This window comes from Zingiber officinale, chromosome 9B (genome assembly GCF_018446385.1).
Source record: "Zingiber officinale cultivar Zhangliang chromosome 9B, Zo_v1.1, whole genome shotgun sequence".
NCBI lineage: Eukaryota > Viridiplantae > Streptophyta > Magnoliopsida > Zingiberales > Zingiberaceae > Zingiber > Zingiber officinale.
In genome coordinates, this window is record NC_056003.1 from 15,017,534 (window position 1) to 15,040,637 (window position 23,104).

Genomic DNA, 23,104 nt, shown 5'->3' on the forward strand with positions numbered 1-23,104 from the left:
TCATCTTGTGAGAGAAGAAAGAGAGGAAGAAAATTGACAGTCATAATGCATGATGTATGATATTGCATGAATATATGTCTATACGTGCAGTTAAGTCCCTTGGCCACCCGTCTACGAAGCAATATCTTCCCTTCAAGCTTGGGACGGGAATCAACTATCACAAAGCGGAACTTCTTCTTGAGCTCATGGGCATATATACACTAAAATAATTTCAACAACAGATGACAATCCATATGTTAGAAGAACATCTCCATCCCTGATTTTTGCAAAAGCATGCCTAACTATGACCGTATCAGCAATAATTATTTTCTGATTTATGAAACAATCAATATCAGATTGAATACTAACTTTGGCATCCAATTCTGACATAGAAATTAAAGTGGTAATTTAACAATCCTATTCTTCATAAACTTGATAGCATTTCCCATGCTAATTGAAAGAGGTCTACATTCAATCAGAAATGAGACAAAACTACTCATTTTTGCATTCAGATCTCGGACAAGAACTTTTTCAGGCGGTAGAGTTAATTGCTTCTTTAAATGCTAGAAGCATCACAATACAGCTAGCATTGCCACTGGAAATCTTACTAAACAAATGATGAAGTGCAACCTGAAGACCAGTGAAAGTAGCAGCAACATTAGAAACAAGCTCTTATGACATCCATCCATGGCACAAAATAAGAATCGGATAGTGGGTCAATTTAACATGATACTCGTTCAGAAAGCAATAACTTTGACATAAACCGCATTTTGTCTGTGTATTGTTTCAAACTGTAGACATAAACCGCATTTTGTCTGGGTCAATTATTTTCGTTATAAATAGTAAAAGGATATTAACATATTTTTATTATGAGCTTCTCTAAAGTTAATTCTCAGTAAAAATAATATATATATAGATATATATATAAAAAGATGAAAAAAAGAAAATAATGATACAGTAATTTAATATTTTTGTCCAATATGTCGACTTAAGGCTCTATCATGCGCATAATCCAAGTTGATAGGATCATCATCAAACATTTAGGAATGATTACACATGTACATCCCATGCAGATGAGATCTTCTAGAATATATTTTATGGTCTAGAGGATGGACCACAAAGGATGATTGATCTTTTTAAATGAATCTTACCTGTTTAACAGATGATGTCCATTTAAATGGATCAATGAATGGAGTGGTCCATCCTCTGGATCACAAAATTCCTGTGCCTTTTATCAAGTTCTGTACAAGGCCTTATCAATAATGATATATAATTCAACTCCAAGTCCACATAATAAAACATCAAAATTATAAATGGACTTAATGGTACCCTAAACTCCCATCAATATAAAATCCCTATAAAGAATCAGATATATTAGATCTATCATATACAACATTTATAAGAGATCGTTCCGCATCTCGAATCCATAATCTCAAAATCATATGATAATAATTTTATCATTACAATAAGCCTCCCCTTCAATCTCTTATAGTAATAGTAAAAAAAAAATATGGGCATAAAATAGGGGAAGTGAACAAGAAAAAAAAACTCTATTGAATTCATATTCTCGCAACCAATACAACCTTAACGATTACAAGTTACACAAAACTTGTATTGTGCACGACGATTGTTAACTATTATTATACATGGCTCATAGAGGAGACCAGATCTCATGATCCATAAAATAATAGATCAAGGAATGGATTACTCGTAATTATGATTGGATTGTGGTCACGATATAACCGTAATTGATTGCGATCTTTCTGGATTCATCGTCTCTCAGATTATAATTTGAGTCGGAATAGACGGTCGGAGGCCGGCGGAGATAGGCAAGTGGCCAAGCTATCGGGTGCTAAGTTGGGGCGACGGCCTCCGTCCGATAGTTTCGATCTAAACTATAATCTAAAAGGGACGATAAATTTTAAAAGGGATCGTAATTAATTATGATCAGATAATTATTAAGGCCGATCATAGTGGTTCATATCATGCTCGATCACAGGATCTGCTCCCCTCACAGTGATTGTTAACGACAGTTTAAAAACAAAATATTACGTCTAACGGCAAGGGGTCGTTGGGCTTAGATCCAACGGGCAGCAGGGCTTAGATCCAACGGGATTTAAAATAGCCCCTCTCTCTCAGTTTCTCGGCTTCTCTCCGAAAACTCTTGTTCATCGAATCCTCTTCTTCGCATAATTTGTCGCCATGAAGATTCTTGCGCTTATTGGAGCTTGGTTTGAAGCTTTTCGGAACAAGTTGGATCTCCCGTTTCGTAGATTCGAGGTAATGTCTCTTGTCTTTTACCATCTCGCTTCGTCTTCTTTTTTGCTGGCTAGGGTTTTTTCTTGTTCATTGAGTCCGGTTCTGATCTTTCTTGTTATTGGAGCTTGGTTTGAAGCTTTTCGAAACAAGTTAGATCTCCCATTTCGTAGATTCCAGGTAATGTCTCTTGTCTTTTACCATCTCGCTTCGTCTTCTTTTTTGCTGGCTAGGGTTTTTTCTTGTTCATTGAGTCCGGTTCTGATCTTTCTTGTTATTGGAGCTTGGTTTGAAGCTTTTCGAAACAAGTTAGATCTCCCATTTCGTAGATTCCAGGTAATGTCTCTTGTCTTTTACCATCTCGCTTCGTCTTCTTTTTTGCTGGCTAGGGTTTTTTCTTGTTCATTGAGTCCGGTTCTGATCTTTCTTGTTATTGGAGCTTGGTTTGAAGCTTTTCGAAACAAGTTAGATCTCCCATTTCGTAGATTCCAGGTAATGTCTCTTGTCTTTTACCATCTCGCTTCGTCTTCTTTTTTGCTGGCTAGGGTTTTTTCTTGTTCATTGAGTCCGGTTCTGATCTTTCTTGTTATTGGAGCTTGGTTTGAAGCTTTTCGAAACAAGTTAGATCTCCCATTTCGTAGATTCCAGGTAATGTCTCTTGTCTTTTACCATCTCGCTTCGTCTTCTTTTTTGCTGGCTAGGGTTTTTTCTTGTTCATCGAGTCCGGTTCTGATCTTTCTTGTTATTGGAGCTTGGTTTGAAGCTTTTCGAAACAAGTTAGATCTCCCATTTCGTAGATTCCAGGTAATTTCTCTTGTCATTTCCTAGAAAAGGTTTGACACCTTCATATATACGCATAAGTTTTCTTCTGTGTTTATTTGTAAATATAGTCAATTATACAAAGTATTAATTCTTCTACATATCAGTTCTCTGTATATTTTGTCTGGTGTGAAAGCTGAGTACTTTCTGAATTGATGGTTCTTGGAAAATATGCTTTCTTTGAATTATTTTTTTATATTATGCAATTAGCATATACAAGAATGTGGGAATCGTATACCATCTTTAGGAGTTTCTTGGATATGCTAGTACTAATTTTTTTACGGAATGGTAAAAAGGCATGTTGTACTTGTTGGATAAAAGTTGTTTCAAATTCCATTTATAATTGGAAAGATGTGAAATTAACTCGAAATTGAAATATCACTAAGGTAGTGAATATCCCAGTTAAATGGATACGAGTTTTCATAGGTTAAAATTTCTCTACATCTCTTCTATACGCTACCTTTTCAAGAGTGTTTTTAATAAAAAGTCTCTTCAATATGATATCAGTGACATACAAGACATGGTATCATAAAAAGGAAAAATGAACAGTACTGAAGGTGGCATTGGATCGTACATCACGAGATTGGTGTTTGGTTGGATAGATTGCTAGCCATTGATATTTGGCTTATACATCTTGAAATTTACTGTCCTTCTACAACTTTGTGCATTTTGTTAAAGTTGGCTGGCTAATTGTTCTAGAACCTTAAGTTGTTAGGAAAGAGACCACTCTATTCATTTAGAATGAAATATTATTGATACTACCTCTCTTGAATGGGTGAGCAAATTGGACTAGAATGGCCCAAGTCTATCCCATGCCTTAGGGTATATCTTCCAAGGAGTGGGGCCACAAAGGAAGAAGTTAAACAGATTTTACTGAAGAATCTGGTGAGTTCATTGGAGGAACTAGATAAGCTTATCCGTTGTAGGCCTTACTGGTAGTTGAATTTAGTGACGCCAAGGAGGGCAGCAAAGAGTGGCATCGGAGGGAGGAGATTCTTGTTCATCGATTCCTCCTCTTCGCCTAATGTGTCGCCTAATGGAGATTCTTGCACTTATTGGAGCTTGGTTTGTAGCTTTCGAAACAAGGTAGATCTCCCATTTGGCCATTTCATAGATTCGAGGTGTGTCTCTTGTCTTTTACCATCTCACTTCGTCTTCTTTTTTGCTGGCTAGGGTTTGTTCTTGTTCATCGAGTTCAGTTCTTATCTTTCTTGTTCATAGTCTGCTCCCAATAAAGTGCTTTCTGTTGTTTCCTTCTTATGATATTTCTTATGAAATAAAGTATAAAGAATCGGATAGAGGCTTTGGTGTCTACTGAGGCACATGTTTCGAGAGGGGGATGTTCACCCAATTTAGTTACATAACTACAGTCTTACTCTATTAGGGCTTCTCACCCTCAGGTACTCTGAACTTCTCCTCAGTCTAAGCCTTCTACCCTTGAGTCCATCAGCTCTTCTTCGATTTGGGCTCTCCAGTCTCTTGCCTACACACTCTATATAATGTCATCAAATATAATTATAATTTAAGTCATAGTTTCCACACACCAAAACACTTTAGTTAAACCCTCTACAAGGCCAACTACAAGTGCGACATTGTTTCTCCAACAAGTGTAATGACAAACGTGTTGATGCATCTCCATCTCTATATTTCATAGGAATCTAAATTATTTGGTATGAATAGTGAAATAACATGGATAGTGCTCAATGATGGTATCAAATCTAGAAAGCCAACTCTAAGTAATTGAAACTCTTGATTCTTTATTGTGGTGGATCTGTTATTATCGTATTTTTTAGTCCTATGTAGAAACTTGTATAGCCAAGTTAATAGGCTGCTATGACATCAAAAATTTGATTCATGGCTGACTATTTTACTGGTATGATCACATTATCACATGTGTTAGGAAATTATGAAATATAATCAGTCATGAGTAAAATGCATGATTGATATGAAATTCATAACAACCTTTTTTGTTTTGAAATTCCACGTGGATGCCGGATTTATGGAAGAGATCATTTTTTTTGATATTTGTTGGACATTTTGATGAAATTGTTTTTTATGATTCATTTTCTTTCTCAACCTAATAAAAATACTAAAAATTATTAAATTACTTCTTTAACTTTTCAATCTGCTAATTTTGTTTATCCGTTGTTCCTAGAAACGGTTTGACACGTTCATATATACTTCATATATGTTCATAAGTTTTCTTCTGTTTTTATTTTGTAAATATAGTCAATTGTGCAAAGTATTAATTCTTCTACATATCAGTTCTCTGTATATTTTGTCTGGTGTGAATTGGAGGTTGAAAATTGGAGGTTGAAAGGAGTGGAATGATGCTCCTTTCTTGTATATGAATTGAAGGTTGAAAATTATTCTGAAACATATAGAGTTTTGTCGCTATTTCCATGTAAACTTAGTTGATGAGTATTATTTCTTAAGAATTAAGATGATTATTTTGTTCAATTTTCAATTTCCTTAATGTTCTGTATATTTTCAGATGGCGTCCACCTCCTCAGCCACCTCCTTGACCATTGATGTTCCTGAGATCAATGAACTGCCCTCCAACCCTGATACCAAAGAAGAGGACGTAATTACTGCTTTCAAACTTGAAATGAAAGAACTGAAGGAGGCGATGATGATAGAACTCGAAAGCATTGAAATAGGTAATATATATTTAATTATTTAAATTTTTTATAAATTAAATAGTTTATTATTATTTATTTATAATAAATATTTTTGTTTTTTAGGAGGAAAAGTAAGAATATCAAAGCAGCTGGTTGCTCTTGGGTTCTGCCTCCCAGCCCTTGTAATGTTTGGTTTGGCGATTAAGGAGGCTGAACAGGTAGTCGATAAGCTGGAAATTGGAGCAAAAATGTTGTCGAATTGCGCAGTGGTCGTACTTTTTTGGTGACTACGTTACTTTTTTGGGCATCCTACAAGTTGAACCGCGGCTGTCATTCTGATGTCACCTTACAATGATTCAGAGCAAACAGATAAATAGATTGTCACAGTTGCTTGAATAAAATGTCTCCTGTGAATTAATAATCATCGTAAAGATAAGCAGAGCACAGTGGAGGGTTGGGTTCGCAATGGAAGAGAGAGAGAGAAGCTTGCAGGGGAGTGGAGCGAACGGACATAGAAAATGATTCCGCTCGTTTCAACCCGATATTATTTTTACCACAATATCTTTTTTAAAAAATATACTACTTTTTTACTAGCTACCAAGGAAAGTTACTGCGGGTAAGCACTTTAAAAAATTAATTAACTAATTAAAATTTGAATTTTAAATATTTTAAAAATCAATTTCTAAATATACATAAATTACATCCTGAATTTATCCGAATTAAAAAAAACCTGCAAAATCTGAACATGTGAATTATCAAAATAAATAAATAAATAAATATATCAAAATTAGAAGGGGACAAGTTTTTCTGTGATAACGTTAGTGTAAAACTAAGTGGCCACGTTCACCATGCAAACCATCGTGCATGTTTTTAATGTTTTAGGCCTACTGTGTATTTGTACATGTGGATAAACCTTGAAAAAGGAAAAAATGAACATGACATGTCATGTGTACTCTAATTTAACCATCTACATCCAATTATTACACAAAAAAAAAAAAAAAATAAAAATAAAAAATGAGAGAACAGCTCTTCTTCCTCCGCTCCTCCTCCTCTTCCTAGGATGCACTGTTTGTCAGAATTTTCCTTCCCTCTTCTTCCGATGATCTCTTTGACATCGGGATCATGAACCCAAGCCCTGTTGACATATAAATTTATTCCAAAAATAAATTGACTTCTTCAACAATGCTAAGAATAATTTTATTTCATCAACCATACAAGGAAGTTATCAAAATTAATTTGATTTCATATGACTTTTCATCAACTAAACAAAGTTCATTTATCCTACAAGTTCAATGAAATAAGTCATTAGTATTGAAAAGAATAAAATTTAATTGTCTTGTATTTATTAATGTGATATAATTGTAAAAGAATGTAAAAGTATAAATCTAAATATATAAATAGGGAGCTATGTATAAATAGGGAGCTTATATGATGATGAAATATGTAGTAAACATTTCTCTTCATAGAGCCTCATACTTTGTTATAAAATTTTTCCTACATTCTTATTTCTTCGTCCTAATTCCACCAAAATTCCAACAAGTCCATCACGATATGCCTCGTGGACGGTTCACAGAGGTTAGAGCTCATGGAGCCATCGTTGGTACGACACCTGTTGGCGGGGTACTGGGAGTTGGATGTCTTCCGTCACAGCCTGCTGAATGGAGACATGTACAAGCTGTCATTACTCAAGGTCGTCGCCCATAGGATCTTCGCCGCCTGGATTTTGTCCGTATGGCCGCTTGCGCCAATCACTAAGGTGCACAAGTGGGTGCTCACCGCCACCGGCTCACCCAATGGAATTTAGGTCACTTTCGTTGAAACAATTACTTCATTATTGATGATCTTTATCATAGGGTAACAAGCCTATTGACGATATAATATATAAAAAATATAATTACAAATATAGTAATATATATTATAATAAATATATAAATAATTATAAATACGATTGTGATTGTAATTAAATCGTCAATAATAAGAATCAATTTATAATTAATATTTTTTTATCACTATCTTGGTCAGCATCTTCGTCGTCATCAACTTTTGCTCGTCGAGAATACTAACGTTTGTCTGGTGCATGTTTTTTTTCCCTGCCATTTTTTACATTCTCATTAAAAAAAACAAAAAAGATGAAAATAGAAAATAAAAACTGCCAAAATACTGTAAACATGGCATCCCACTACCTTTGACTGCACCTAGATAATAATAATATTTCTTTTTTCTTTTTGTTTATTTATTTTATATTTCCAAATTGATAATTAAGTGTTTATTACCAAGCAAATTTTGCGAATGGAGGAATAGTATTTGTATGAATAGACAAAAATAGTATCAGTTACGAGTTCAACGCCTTCAATGCAACCAAATTAGGCTACCTTTCTAATTTTGATTAGTAATTGTTTAGTTTGGGTTTTTAAAGTATGAATTACTATAAGACTTTAAGATTAGCACAACTAAACTTGCCAAATCTCAAATTAATGCATAAAACATATGATATGGTAAGTTTTTTTAGTGTACTATTGCATTTTGTTTAAATGATTAATTATCTAATCTGTCATTAAGTATGATACGGTTAGTGATGGAGGGGCCCAAGAGGAAAGGATTAGAAAAGTCCAGGCTATGTGGCGGTCAAAAGTCACGAGGAGGTGGCGGTCAATAGTCATGGCGACTTGACGGTCAAAAAGGCAGGCTGACAGGGCAGTCAGGGCTCAGCATAGGCAGAAGCGGGTTGGGATCGGCAGAGCTGAGTGGAAGCAGCCCGAGCTACAGGCCTGCAGTAGAGGGCCCGGAAATACAGAGCACAGAGGCCGGTCAGAAGCGGCAGAGCTGATCAGAAGTAGCCCGAGCTACAGACCTGCGGTTGAGGGCCAGGAACTACAAAGCGCAGGATGCAAGTCGGTATCGACAGAGCTAAGCAGAGGCCAAGAACTGGAAGTATAGGCCAATGGGTCGGAAGTGGCAGAGCTGATCAGAAATAGCCCGAGCTACAGACCTGCGGTTGAGGGCCAGGAAGTACAAAGCGCAGGATGCAAGTCGGTATCGGCAGAGCTAAGCAGAGGCCAAGAACTGGAAGTATAGGCCAATGGGTCGGAAGTGGCAGAGCCCGAGCTACAGACCTGCGGTTGAGGGCCGTGAAGTACAAAGCGCAGGATGCGGGTTGAAGATCGCGTAGCTATGTCTAGAGCAGATTAGGGTTGCAGTCTGCGAGTTGAGGCACGAAATGCGAACCAGTCTTGGTGCGGGACACCATGGATCGGAGGAGCTAAGTAGTCGGGGGCGGAGAATCTCAACGGTCCGTCAGGGTAATCATTACATACCAACGATGCGGCGAAGGTTCCAAACGAAAAGATACCTCATAGCCGAGTAGTCGCCACCGTCCCTCATTACAGACAAAACCCAAGTGCTGGCGGAGGTTCCTAACAAATATGTTTTCCAACAAAATAGCAGCGACAGTGTCCAGGACTAGAGGACAAAGCCGGCGTCTAACGTTTTCGACAGGGTTCTAGCGGAGAACGCAAAGGGAGAAATCTCGACGCAGTACGCGCACACCTCCCGCCACTTCTTTCCACAACTGCTTTCTCCTTTTCTTCCTCTATTCTACGCTCTGACTTGAGCGTCGGAGGGCCTGATCCGGGACTTTTTCCCTGGTTTTGGTCTCTAACGTGAGAAGGGGATCGTCCGAGTGTCGCAGGTCCTGCACCGCATCGACCACCGGGGAGCCTGCACCGCCGCGACTTTCCACAACGCCTGCCCACCGCGACCGCCTTCGTCCGACCGGACGGATCAAATTGGCGCCGTGGGAACACAAGAGCCTGCCCGAGCGTGAAGATGGAGGATTCCGGTCGAAGCTCTAGCCGGAGGATCAACGCAACTATGACTGCGGGGGAGTATGAGCTTTTCAAGGAGGTTAGGAAGCAGGCCGCCTCCGAAAGACAAGGCACAGTTTCACGACCTCGCCTAGCCCCTGAGGCATCCAAAGAACTAGCTCCCGCTTCCGACAGGAGCTCAAAGAGGAAGCAGCCGGAAGAACTTCCGCGTGCTTCATTCCGAGAGCCCCACCGCGATTATCATCGGTCCGGACCTCGCGGGCGTAGTCCAAAGAAGGAGGAGCCGCCAGCCTCAGTGGCGGAAAGCTCTCTACACCCGCCTCGGGATTCAGGAAAGGGGAAGGCCGTGATCATGGCTGAAGATCTGCCCGAAGATCCTGACGATAAGGTACCTTTCTCTGCCCAGATCTTGAAAGAAAGTCTGCCGAGGGGTTACCGAGCCCCAAACATTGGAGAATATGATGGGAGTAAGGACCCAGAAGAGCATCTGAGAAAGTTCAAGAACGCGGCTATATTGTATCAATATAGCGATGCCGTCAAATGCCGAGTCTTCCTGCACACTCTGTCTGGATCGGCGCAAAAGTGGTTCGATGGATTGCCCCGAGAATCCATCAGCCGCTTCAGGGACTTCAAAACGGCCTTCCTGCGCCGTTTCGCCAGCAGTCGTAAATACCAAAAAACCGACCACTGTCTTTTTGCTCTCAAGCAGGAGTCAACGGAGCCCCTGCGAAGCTACATCAATCGATTAAGTCAGGTAGCCAACGACGTCCCCTCTGCCACCTCTGAGATACTGATGAGCGCCTTCTCCCACGGATTGCGAGAAGGGGAATTCTTCAGGGATCTCATCAAAAACCCCGCCCGGAGTTTTGACGATATGGTAGAGAAAGCTTCGTGCTACATCAAAGTGGAAGAAGCGCAGGCCGCCAGGCGGAAAGCCGAGAAGACGGTGGCACCAGGCAACCGACCTGAAAGAAGAGCACCACAGTCAGCCCAGCCCTTCCAGCGCATTCAACCCAGACCTGCCCCCCAGCCCGCTCAGGAAGCCAGGCCAGCTCCGCGAGTCGCCGCCATACAAGCGCCCAGGCCTAGACCAAGGGGAGCACCATATTGCACATATCATCGGTCCAGGACACACGATCTCAGCAACTGCTTCCAATTCGCCCGGGATTCCAGGCGAGCTGCGGAGCAAGGCTTGCCCCCCCCGGCGCTGGCGCCCCAAATACAGAGAATGGAGGAAGAACGAGCTGCAGCTGGACGTGCTCGGCAGGCCCGGCCCGACCTAGATGGCCCACCTAACCAAGCTGGCCCCGGCGAAGACCGAAGAGACGCCGGAGAACTCGATAATTGGGGCAACGTGGCTGTGCGAGAGATTGGTATGATTTCAGGAGGGCCCATTGACGGAGACTCAGGGCGGGCACGTAAAGCACATAGCCGGCGACTATATGTAGGGGCCGTGGGATGCAGCTACGAGCAGGCATCTGACCATGTCCTCAGCTTCGGGCCCCAAGACTTGGAGGGTTTAGAGCTGCCCCACAATGATGCCCTCATAATCATGGCCGTTATTGCTAATAGCCGAGTGGCTCGGGTCTTTGTGGATACCGGGAGCTCGGTCAACATTTTATTCAGGGCTGCGTTTGAGGAGATGCAGATCGACGCCGCTGAGCTCCAACCTGTAACCACTTCCTTGTACGGATTTACAGGTAATGAAGTCAAACCCATGGGTCAAATCAAGCTGGCCATTTCCATGGGCACTGAGCCATTGGTGCGCACGCGGAGGAGCACTTTCATTGTGGTGGATTCGCCTTCCTCCTACAACGTTATCCTGGGAAGGCCTGCATGAGTTCCGGGCTGCCGTCTCCACCTTTCACCAGAAGATCAAGTTCCCGGTCGGCGAGCAGGTTGGAGAGGTCAAGGGGGAGCAGAAAGTATCTCGTAGCTGCTACATAGACATGGTCCGAGTAGAGGCGCGCAAAAGCTGGAGGACGCAAGATGGGGGAGTACACGCTATCCAAGAGGAACTGCTACCTATTACTGAAGAACCGATCTCTTGGGAGGAGGTCCAGCTACACCCCGACAGATCGGAGAGCATCACTCGCATCGCCAGTGACTTACCTCCAGAGCTTAAAGCGGAGCTGATACAGTGTCTGAGCCGCAACCGAGACGTCTTTGCTTGGTCGCCAGAGGAGTTGCCCGGGGTAGACCAGAAGTAGCTGAGTACAAATTGCATATTATACCCGAGGCTAAGTCAGTCAAGCAGAAGAAGAGAAACTTCCCTGCCGAGCAGAATAAAATTATCCGAGCTGAAGTAGAGCAGCTCCTGAAGGCTGGACACGTCCGAGAGGTGCAATTCCCGTCTTGGCTCTCTAACGTCGTGTTGGTAAAGAAGCCAAACAACAAGTGGAGGGTGTGCATAGACTTTCGCGACCTAAACAAAGCCACTCCCAAAGACTATTATCCTCTCCCGCGTATCGATCAGGTGGTGGACTCAACGGCTGGTTGTGAAAGGATATGCATGATGGACGCTTATCAGGGATATCATCAAATACCCTTAGCCCAGGAAGACCAGGAGAAGGTCAGCTTCATAACGGCTGACGGTACTTTCTGCTATACCGTCATGCCATTCGGACTCAGGAACGCTGGAGCTACCTACCAAAGGATGATGGACAAAGTCTTTCGGGCTCAGATCGGGCGGAACGTAGAGGTTTATGTTGATGACATCCTGATCAAGTCCCCTCTGGCGTCCAGTCTGATAAAAGATGTAGAAGAAACCTGTGGGACTCTGAGGCAATATGGGGTGAAGCTGAATCCCTTGAAATGTCTGTTCGGGGCCAAAGGAGGGAAGTTTAAGGATCCTAACTGGCAAATGAATGAAGCCAACCACTTGAAGCATGTCTTTAGAATCCAAGAAACGGTGTTGACTACACGATCCATTTCCCGATTTATCTCCAAATCTGCAGATAGAGCGGCGCCCTTCTTCAAAGTGCTCAGGAAAGCGGCTAAGTTTCAGTGGACGGAAGAATGCACACAGGCCTTTGAAGAGCTGAAGCAGTACCTGGAGTCTTTGCCATCACTGTTCAAGCCTGTTGTGGGAGAGCCCCTTTGGGTCTACTTGTCAGCCACCCCCGAGGCCGTGGGGGCCGTGCTAGTTAAGGAGCAGGATAATGTACAACGGCCGGTATATTTCTTCAGTCATCTATTGAAGGAGGCCGAGTCTCGGTATACGGCCCTGGAAAAGTTTGTCTATGGACTTGTTCTCATGGCTCGGCGTCTCCGACCGTATTTCTTGACGCACCCCGTTACCGTCTTGACGAACAGTACAATGGGCCGAGCTCTCACCAAGGTGGAAGTGGCGGGTCGGCTTATCAAGTGGGCAACTGAGCTAGGGGAGTATGATATACAATATCAGCCTCGAACCGCAATCAAAGCACAGGCCCTGGCAGATTTCCTGACAGAAGTATACCCAGCGGACTCAGAAGAGGTCTGGAAAATCTACGTGGACGGGTCGGCTACCCATCGGGGGAGTGGCGTAGGAGCACTGCTCATATCCCCACACGGAGATATCATGCAGTTGATCGTGCGGTTAAATTTCAGAGCCACCAACAATGAGGCAGAATATGAAGCTCTACTAACAGGCCTGCAAGCAGCTCGGCATGTGGGGGCGAGCCGAGTCATCATATATTCCGATTCCCGGCTGGTAACGCAGCAGACAACCGGGCAATTTGGGGTGAATAGCGAGAGGATGCAAGTTTATAAGGAGACTTATGAAAAAATAAAAGGAGAATTCAAGGAGGTCACAGTCACGAAGATTCCTAGAGCTGAAAATGAAAGAGCGGATGAGTTGGCTAAAATGGCTAGTTCCCTGAGTACATGGACGCTCGACCGATCTATAGCGCAGACCTTCCTTGTAGCCCAGATAGATTTACAGAATAACGCGGGAGAAGTAATTGATTGGAGAGCGCCCATAATGAGCTTTCTTCAGCAAGGAGCCATGCCCACCAACCCCGAGGAAGCGCGTATGATCAAGAGGCAAGCCCACTCTTATGCAATGATTGGGGATCAGCTGTACAAAAGGTCTTTCTCCAGACCTCTACTCAAGTGCCTGAATATGGAGGAAGCGGACCAGGCCTTACGAGAGATACATTCGAGGTGCTGTGGTAATCACGCTGGGGGAAGAACGCTGGCTCGGAAGGTATTGCTGGCTGATTATTTCTGACCTACCTTGCAGAAGGACGCACAGAGGTTGGTGAATACTTGTCTATCATGCCAGAAGTACCAGAGCCTGACGCATAGACCTACAGAGCTGCTGAGAACTTCTACAGTATCCTGCCCTTTCGATCAATGGGGTATGGATATCGTGGGGCCTTTCCCGATGGCTACCGGGCAGAGGCGCTTCTTGTTGGTAGTAGTAGACTACTTCTCCAAGTGGGTAGAAGCAGAAGCCCTAGCCAGAATCACTGAAGATGCGATGATCCAGTTCCTATGGAAAAATATCTTTTCCAGATTTGGCTTACCCCATAAGTTGGTGTCAGACAATGGTAGACAATTTCAAGGGCACAGGATACAGAATTGGTGCAAGGGGTTCGGCATAACTCAGGCCTTCACCTCAGTGGCTCATCCTCAAAGTAATGGTCAGACCGAGGTAGTCAATCGGGAGATAGTACGCGGGCTTAAAATCAAGCTGGATCACATGGGGGGCAGCTGGGTGGACAGCTCCCAGGCATTTTGTGGGCCTACCGTACGACGCCCCGAGAGAGCACAGGTCTGACACCCTTCCATCTGGTCTATGGTAATGAAGCGGTGGTTCCTCTGGAGGTCGGGATACCTTCTGTAAGAAGGATGATGTACGACGGAGAGAACACCGAGCGACGGCTGGCTGAACTGGATTTCATCAGCGAAATTCGTGAGCAAACAGCTGCCAGGTTGGAAGCCTACAGACAGAGGATGAGACAGAACTATAATAGGAAGGTGATCCCTCGGTTCTTCGGAGAAGGTGACCTGGTCTGGAAGCAGATAAAGCCCTTAAGGGAAGTGACGAAGTTGGCTCCTCAATGGGATGGACCGTACAAGGTTATCAAGAGATTGGCATCAGGAGCCTATTATTTACAAGACGCTCAAGGAAGGAAGTTGGATCGACCTTGGAGTGCCAACTACCTACGGCCCTATCGAGTTTGAGGGGGCTGGCTCTGTGGACGTAGGCTGGATCAGACGAGGGGCGAGGAGGCAGTAGGATAGTCAAATGAAAATTCGAAAAGACATATGTACATGTAATGATTTCCCAGTTTAAGTGGCTAGTACAAATCATTTGAAAGGAGCAAAAATCTCATCCAGAAAGCCTTGAACGATTTGGTCATGATTCAAGAAGTTTGCTGGGGGGATAGAGCTCAGGAAGCCCTGTGCGTGCAGTTGCCTGATGACTCCAGCCGCCGTGTAGGGCACAGTCGTAGCCAAGCGTGCCCCAGTCTGGGACAGGAATTCGGGGGAAGTCAGGTAGGACATTCGACTTCGTAGGCAGCGGTCCTCCTCTCCTCCTTGATAGACGGTTAAGGCGGTGGATACCCCAGTTAACGCCGCTCGGGACTGTGACAATTCTGCTTTCAGCGCCCGCAATTCAGCTGCCTGAGTCTCCAACTGCGCCGCCTGGACCTCCAGTTTATTGTTCTTGTCCTGCAGTAGAGTATTCTTGGATTGTATTTCCTGAGCTTGGTGGGTAAGTTGCTGCTGAAACCCCGCCTCAGATGCAGCTTTCTCTTCCCTCATAGCTCGGAGCTCATCCTTCACCTGTATCAGGGACCGTTTCTGTCGGTTGGTCTGATTGGTTAGGGCCTGAATCTCCGCTCGCAAAGCATAACTGGCCTGGGAGGGGTCGTTCAATTGCAACTCTAATTCGGAGACTCTCTCCTGTAGTTCTTTGCTTTCATGATGAAGGGTGTGGAAAGATTGGTTCAGCACTAGGGATTCTGCATGAGTCTGGAGGAAAGATATAACCCTCAGTTAAGGCCAACCACTACCCAGTATAAGGTGAAGAGTACTTACTTTAGCCCAGGACTTTGAGAACCTGTCCATCTGGGCCAATGGAGGTGCGTCACCCATTTGATCCATGCTCTCTGCCCACAAACTGCCGAGACAGCCTTTCATCATCAGGAGGCTTGCGGGGGGCGGAGAAGGAAGGTTGAGAAGGGCCGGCGTCAGCACTAGGAGGGGCCGGGGTTGGCCCAGGAACGGGCTCAGTGGGCACCGGGTTTTGATGATCGCCGGGGCTGTCTCCCTCTGCAGCGGTAGGAGCGGAGCGGAACGCAGCTGGTCGCCCCCTGTAGGGGTTAGGGGAAGCTGCCAGATAAGGAAAACAGATGTAAAGAGGGAAGTAATGTCAGAGTCAGTCACGACAGTAGCAAGAGGCAGTATGATCATAAGAAAAAAGCAAGACCAAGCGTTAATGAAGTCAGACCTGGTTTTCGGCGCCGCCTGTGAAGCAGGGGCTGATTATCAGAGTCAGAATCATCAGAGCAAGGCTGACCCAGGGAAGAGGCCGCCGCCCCTGGCTGTGTCGCCCCGTCCGGATGAGCTCGGACCTGCGCGATGAAGAGCTGCGCGACCGCGTCTGGATGATCGCGAGGCTCCTCGGAAGACACTTCTGGCCGGGCGAGTGGCTTGGCCCCGACCCCGACCTCGGTTCAAGGCGGCAGAGGAAGGAGAAGCGGCGTGTAGGGCAGGGCTGGGAGCAGGCTGAATCGCTGCCCCGACTGCGGCAGACCCCAGGTGAGGGAGTAGCCTCCTGCCCAAGATTGCCCGACTGCGCCGCATTATCTCCAGGTCATCGAGGGGCAGAGGCAGAACCTCCGACGCTCGATACAAAACTTCAGCTGAAGGCATCAACACAAGAAGTCACTCTTACAGGGAATCGAAAAGGAGGCATTCCACACGGACTCACCTAAGGAGCGCGGTGTGTCAGAGGTACAGCGGCTTAGCCTGAAGAAAGAAAGTAGATCTTCAGATAGTAATCTCGTCAGATTCAAGCGCCAATCCTCTAGTCGATCAGCAGCCGTGGCATAGGAGAGGTCCAGGTGGAATTCGTCCAGCGCTGGAGTCAGAGGGCAATGGAAGCTTCCGATTCCAGAAAATTTTCAGAAATCTTTCTTCTAATAAGAGGAGGAAGAGGGGAAAAGAAAGCGGTTTGGCTACGAGCTTGGAATTCAAAGAGACCATCGGCACCCCGAACGAGAGTGAAGAAGCAATGAAAAAGGGGAGCTGACCAAGAAACCTCACAAACTTCGCAGAGTACTACAAAGCCACATAAGATTTTTATGGAATTGAGGGATAGCTGACCTAAGGGAATCTTAAAGTAGCAGCACACTCCGGACAAAAAAGGATGCGGGGGTAGACGAAGGCCAGGTACGAACTGCTCAGTAAAGAAAGTACAAGAACCCGGCGGGAGATCGAAGTACAAGTTCACACCAGTAGGAATGATGGGGCGAAAGCTAGAAGGGACTTCGTAAGTGTACCGTAGGTCATCCCAATCTAACTCAGCGAAAGTTGAAGCGCTTGGGAAATGCTCCGCTAGCAAGGAAGCCCAAGAAGGAGAAGCCATTGCAAGGAAGATTATCTCAGGCGGCAGAAGGAACAGACGAAAAGGGGAAGCTTGGAGAAGAAAGAAGAAGCGAGACGCAGTCTCAGAAACGATCAGTCGGCGGCGGCGACGCTTGAGTGCTTTACTGTGATAGCGAAAGAAAGAGTCAGATAATACTTATAGGTATGGTGGGTGGAGGACATTTTCGTAAGTCAACAACGGACGGTAGATGCAGGGTCTGGAGTGGACGGGGGACGTTCTGCGATGAGCTTCGAGAAGACAACCAGGGGGCGTTACGGGAAAGATAAGGGTTCGAGATACGAAGCGCCTCCCTGGGAAATTGTGTCAAACAGGACAAAAGCGTATGGAGGGGTCACCAGAAGGCGGATAAGTCAAATCTGCGGGCTGCACGGACACACGAGGTAACCTTTAGCCCAGGCAAGCCCATTAGGAGGGCGGCGATGGGAGGAGAGGCTACGTAGCGAAGGAAAGTAGATAAGGGAAATCTGATCATCGGAGCTCGCCCGAAACCAACGAACAACTTGCCGAAGAAAACAAGCTATCAGTGCGCGAAGGAGACGCAGCACAGTTGTAGGATCGCAGGGGAAAGCGAAGACAAACAGGCCGAGGTCAGTACCATTACACAAATACCACCGAAGAAAAGCCGGTGTCAACGCATCAAAAAGTAAGCAGCATAACATAGTTCTAATTACACTACATTCGGAGAAGGAGGAGACGGGTCATCAAAGGCCGACAGAGGGGGTGCCGGGTCGGCCGACTCAGCAGGAGGAGGGGCAAGGGCTTCAGAAGCTTCGGGGATGGCGGCAGGAAGATCCTGGGGAGACACCTCTGCGGGGGTTGGAGCGGCAGCAGGAGGAGGAGCAGCCTGGAAGAAGAGCCCGTCATCCGCCTCGAAGGAGGGGAAGGTGTCCTGCGGCAATTCCCGGGCCAGGCGAGCAGTATCCAAGAAAGTGGCGGGGGGTGCTGCGCGCAAATAACCTTGCTCGAAGGCTTGTCTCACCCCGCCAGCAGCCCCGTAACTCAGCAGCACGACCATCCAGTGCCCCAGCTTCTGAAGGAAAAAGGAAGAACGAACATAGGCCAAGCGGTAGGCCTTCAGCCGCCCGAGCTCTCCCGCCAGGTACTCTGCCATGGCGTCCTTGTCCTGGGTAGCCTCGCGCGAGCTGCATTCAGGTCACTCTGGCCCCGAGACACTGCCTCCTGGGCCCGCGAAAGCTCCGCCTGCAAAGATTGAAGCTGGGCCTGGCAAGCTTCCCACTGAGCTCGCAGGGTGGTTTCCCGACCCACAGCGGCATTGGCCACGGTTTGGGCTTCAGCCAGCCCCATTTGTAGGAGCTCCCGACCTTGCTTCAGCAGGGCCAATTAGGGGTGAGAAAAAATTCGGTTAAACCGAATAAACCGATCAAATCGACCGATATTTTAATTTCGGTTCGGTTAATTCGGAATTTCGGTTAATTCAATATAAAAAATCGGTTATTTCGGTTTAATCGGTTCGGGTTCGGTTTTAAAGTTTGTTATTCGGTCAAACCGAAAAAACCGAACCCGAAGGACTCAAATCATAAGTAAACCGGCGGGCGGCGGTAAACCCTAAAATCCCTAATCCCTATTCTCATCTCCCGATCTCTGCGACTCGCTCCATCGCCGCCGCTCCCGTTCTCGATGTGCCGCCCATCACCGACTCCAGTCTCCAGCGATCTCTTCGTGATCAGCGACTCATCGTTCTCTCCTCCCATTGCCTTCTCACTTCTCAGTTCTCACTGAACCTACGACTCCAGTACTCCACATCTCCTCTGCCTCTGGTTCGCCCTGCTCAGTCCTCCTTCCTCTCGTTGCCGAGCGACTCCACATCTCCGTCAGTGCTCTAGCCATCCCTCCTCCCTTCTCCGAGCATCTCCTCGGTCCTTCTTGCTCACTGATAAGCCCTTCCTCCTTTCACTGTTCTCTCCACCAGTACTTCCTGCTCACTGCTCAACAGCTCTCCATCCTCCCATCACTCTCTGTTTGTTCCTCCTTGCTCCTTGCTCACTGCTCAGCCCTCCCCTTTCCCGTCACTCTCACCGCTTGCTCATTCCTCGAGAGCCCCCTCATCCTCACACCACAGTAGCCAGTAACTGCCCTATGGTGTGGGTAAGTAATACCTTCTTATAATTTACTTAATATTTTGAAATTAGTAATCATTGATTTTATATGGCATATGAATTCTTTGTTGAACTCAAGTATTTAACAGTAGCTAGATATTCTAAATCCTGATAATAATTATCATCATGTTTAGTCATAAGTTGAGTTTCATATTTATCTTTCAATTTTAGTCATTTATATTTTAAACAGTGTTATCATACATTGTAATATTTTTTTAAACAGTGTTTGTGAATCATCTGTGAACTGTGATCAGTATTTGTATATCAATGCAAGGAGATTTATCAAATATGGATGTTAATGATAGTTGTTCAATACCACAATCTGAAAGTGGTCCTACTGTGGGAACAAAAACTACTGTAGATTCCAAAAGAAAGGTAATCAAAAGAAAAACAATGAAACCGAGAAGTGAAGTATGGGATCATTTCATAAAGTTCACTAATGATGCATCAGAGATAAAAGCCAAATGCAAATATTGTGATAAAGAATTTTTTTTGTGATCCATATAGGAATGGAACAACAAGTTTGAGATCTCATATTACTTCATGTAAAAAACACCCTGATGTTGTTGAAACAATTCAAGCACAGTTAAGTTTACAAAGTTCAAGAGAGGGCGAGGTGTCTCTAACTTCTTGGAAATTTGATCAAGATGCATCTAGAAAAGCATTAGCTAGAATGATCATAATGGATGAACTTCCTTTCAAATTTGTAGAAAGAGAAGGATTTAAAACATTTATGGCTATGGTATGTCCAAAGTTTCGAATTCCTTCAAGATGGACGATTGCACATGATTGTGTTGAATTATATTCAGTTGAAAGGGAAAAATTGAAAAAATTATTGCATGATTCAACACAAAGAATTTGTTTGACCACTGATACATGGACATCGATTCAAAAAATCAACTATATGTGTCTAACAGCTCATTTTATTGATACAAACTGGAATTTACAGAAAAGAATTCTCAATTTTTGTCCAATTACAAGTCATAAAGGAGAGGCTATTAGTTTAGCCATTGAAAATTGCTTGAGAGGTTGGGGAATTGATGAATTTTCACAATTACAGTTGATAATGCAAGTTCAAATGATGTTGCTATCAATAGTTTCAGAAAAAAGATGACTAATTGGGGTTCCACTATTTTGAAGGGTGAATATGTTCATATGAGATGTGTAGCTCATATAATCAATTTGATTGTTGCTGATGGTTTAAAAGATATAAATCAATCTGTGATGAAGGTTAGGAATGCAATTAAATATGTTAAGCAATCCTCCTCTAGATTAAGCAAGTTTAAAGAATGTGTTGAGATTGAAAAAATTGAAAGCAAGAACTCATTATGTTTAGATGTACCAACTAGATGGAACTCAACTTTCTTGATGTTGAATACTGCTCAAAAATTTGAAAGAGCTTTTGATAGGTTTGATGAACAAGATCCATGTTTTAAATTAGATCTTCAATATGTAGAATGACATACCATTTTGAATGAGAATGGAGAGATGATATTTGACTCAGATGGTAAACCTAAAAGAGAATTGAAGACTTTTGATGGGAAGCCAACAAGTATAGATTGGACTAATGTTAGACATTTTGCATCTCTACTGCAAGTTTTTTATGAGCTAACATTAAAAGTTTCAGGATCTTTGTATGTCACATCCAATACTTTTGCACATGAGATTAGTTATATTTTTACCATCTTGAAGGAGTGGCAAGAAAGTGATGATCTTGATGTGTATTCAATGGGAATTAAAATGAAAAATCAATTTGACAAGTATTGGGGAGATCCTGAGAAAATGAATAAGTTGCTTTATATTGCGGTGGTGCTTGATCCAAGACATAAATTGGATTTCGTAGAATTTATGTTGATTGAATTATATGGAGATGAGAAGGGTGAAAGAGTAGGAAAGATTATAAAGGACACTTTATTTGCTTTGTACAAGAATTATAAGGAAAAAATGGAGCCTCAATGTAATACTTCAAGAGTTCCATCTATTTCAGAATCAGTTGACAAGGGAAATACTTCAAACAACATGAGTGATTTGAAAAGACAAACAATTATAGCCAATTATAAGAAACAAAAGTCACAAGTTTTTGGTGATGGCGACATGTCAAAATTAGACAAGTATCTTAATGAAATAGTTGAAGAGTATTGTGATAATTTTGATATTTTGGGATGGTGGAGGCAAAATTGTCACAGATTTCCTATACTTGCTAAAATTGCTCGTGATGTATTAGTCATTCCGATATCAACAGTTGCTTCAGAATCTGCTTTTAATACTAGTGGTCGGGTACTTGATTGTTTTAGGAGTTCATTGACTCCGAAGGTGGTAGAAAGTCTTATTTGTACTCAAGATTGACTTCGGTTAAATTTGAAACCACTCAACAACGAAGAAATTTTAGAGGATGTGGAAAAACTTGAAAGCGGTAAGTTTTTCTTTTTAAGAAAAAGACAATTAGATTTTTATTTATAATTATAAACTTATAAAGAGTATTGTGATAACTTGTATTTTTTTATCAGAATTCTCAAAAATTATAATGGACTCATCTTTTTCGACAACACTGGCGATAAACAATGGTATGTTTAAATATTATATTTTATTTAAATTGACCTTGAAACTATCTAATGATGTAAGTGATCATTTTCAATTGTTGTTACCTTGTTCAATAAACATGTGGCAATACATGTTGATTTTATGCAATTTGATTTATATAATGTAGGTTGACTTGGAAAGGATTGTAGACACATGGCTATGTTGGGGTTGACCTTGTTGCTTTATGCATTGAAATTGCTTTCCAAATGATGAATTTTATCTTGATGTAATCAAAAGATTCTATGAAGTTTTTTGTATATCTCAAATAAGTAGATGATCTATTAGCCTAGAACCTTTTGTGCTCATTGTAATTTTGCCTAGATTGTCTTGTGCAATCAAAAACACCCATTTGTTAATAGTAATTCTAACTCATACTCAATCTTTTTCATAGCATTTTTATATTTGATGACTCAAACTTTTAAAAGTTTACTGCTAAGGCAGCATGCTACACAAAGTTAGGTGCTTTGCTTGAAGGTCTTAAAGATGTCGAGAAGTGCACTGAAAGGTTTTAAAGATTCGACAAGGAAAGGTGCAATCCAATTCCTTATGAAAGAGTATGCTATTACAAAGTTCTTACTTCGGCTATGCTATTTTTATTCTTGATACTAGCAAAATTCTTACTTCAATAATGGTTTTTTTATGTTCTGTTTGAGACTAGCAATAAGTAATATAGCTTTGTAGAGCTGCGTTTGGTAGCTATTTGATCTCTAAAAGGATTCTTCAATGGGTGTACTATCTTAATAATGTACAAAATTAGTGTTGCTTATGAAACAAATATCCTCAAGACTCAAGAGACTGATATATAGATAGAAGGCTAGTGTGGGTCAAATGAGGCCTGTTGGAATAGACATTTGACATTGCCAAGGAATATACCATAAAACCTGACTTTGAATATATCATGATACAAGTACAAACAAGCTAATTTTCCATGAACATAGAGCTACTGAAATAAATAGAATATGTGTTGTCCTTATCTTGTGTTTTTTTATTGCATATATTTGTTAATGTTGTTTAATGTGCTTCAGTTGATATGCATTCAAGATATTATTTATCAAAAGCTTTTATTTTTTTATCACATAAATTAATATAATTTCAGCTCATGATCAGGTGCATTAAATAGATCAATAAGATTAACAGTGGAAAATTAGTCCAGAGGAATTGAAAGAGAGACGGGTTAGTACATCACTAATTGTCGTGAATGTTTCACTTTTGTACATGTTATTTACTCAAATTTGTTTCCAGGCAAAGACTATGCAGGACATGATCCAAACCAGAAATACAAAGCATTTTAACAGAATATGT

The 23,104-nt window shown here is 43.0% G+C and overlaps 2 protein-coding genes and 1 pseudogene across 11 annotated transcripts in view; 1 reads left to right on the forward strand and 2 right to left on the reverse strand.

The window, feature by feature from the left end:
- Positions 1-552, reverse strand: LOC122022837 (annotated as a pseudogene).
- Positions 553-2,104: 1,552 nt separating this feature from the next.
- LOC122024975 lies at positions 2,105-6,099 on the forward strand. Of its 2 annotated transcripts, none has more exons than XM_042583723.1 (3): positions 2,105-2,259; positions 5,549-5,714; positions 5,799-6,099. In XM_042583723.1, the coding sequence occupies exons 1-3, from the start codon at positions 2,182-2,184 to the stop codon at positions 5,960-5,962; spliced, it is 408 nt and encodes a 135-aa protein (XP_042439657.1). In that variant the 5' UTR covers positions 2,105-2,181; the 3' UTR covers positions 5,963-6,099. The 2 variants fall into 2 exon arrangements, with proteins under 2 accessions (XP_042439657.1, XP_042439656.1); XM_042583722.1 differs by lacking the exon at positions 2,105-2,259 and adding an exon at positions 2,438-3,039.
- Positions 6,100-6,476: 377 nt separating this feature from the next.
- Positions 6,477-23,104, reverse strand: part of LOC122024976 — a 37,848-nt gene continuing 21,220 nt past the window's right edge. For 8 of the 9 annotated variants that reach the window (XR_006123560.1, XR_006123553.1, XR_006123551.1 and 5 more), the window contains one exon: positions 6,477-6,810. Coding sequence is in view for 4 of the 9 variants with exons in the window: in XM_042583726.1 (XP_042439660.1) it covers positions 6,630-6,810 (181 nt within the window). In the remaining 5 variants the exon portion in view is untranslated. Of the gene's footprint in view, positions 6,811-7,058; positions 7,766-23,104 lie in introns of those variants that run through there. The other variant, XR_006123554.1, reaches the window with a different exon arrangement.

Bases quoted from the DNA above. Each gene is read 5' to 3' on its own strand.
- LOC122024975 (XM_042583722.1), top strand. From the start codon at position 2,575: ATGTCTCTTGTCTTTTACCATCTCGCTTCGTCTTCTTTTTTGCTGGCT. The intron at 3,040-5,548 runs GTAATTTCTCTT...GTATATTTTCAG, and splicing joins TCCCATTTCGTAGATTCCAG to ATGGCGTCCACCTCCTCAGC. The intron at 5,715-5,798 runs GTAATATATATT...TTTGTTTTTTAG, and splicing joins ACTCGAAAGCATTGAAATAG to GAGGAAAAGTAAGAATATCA.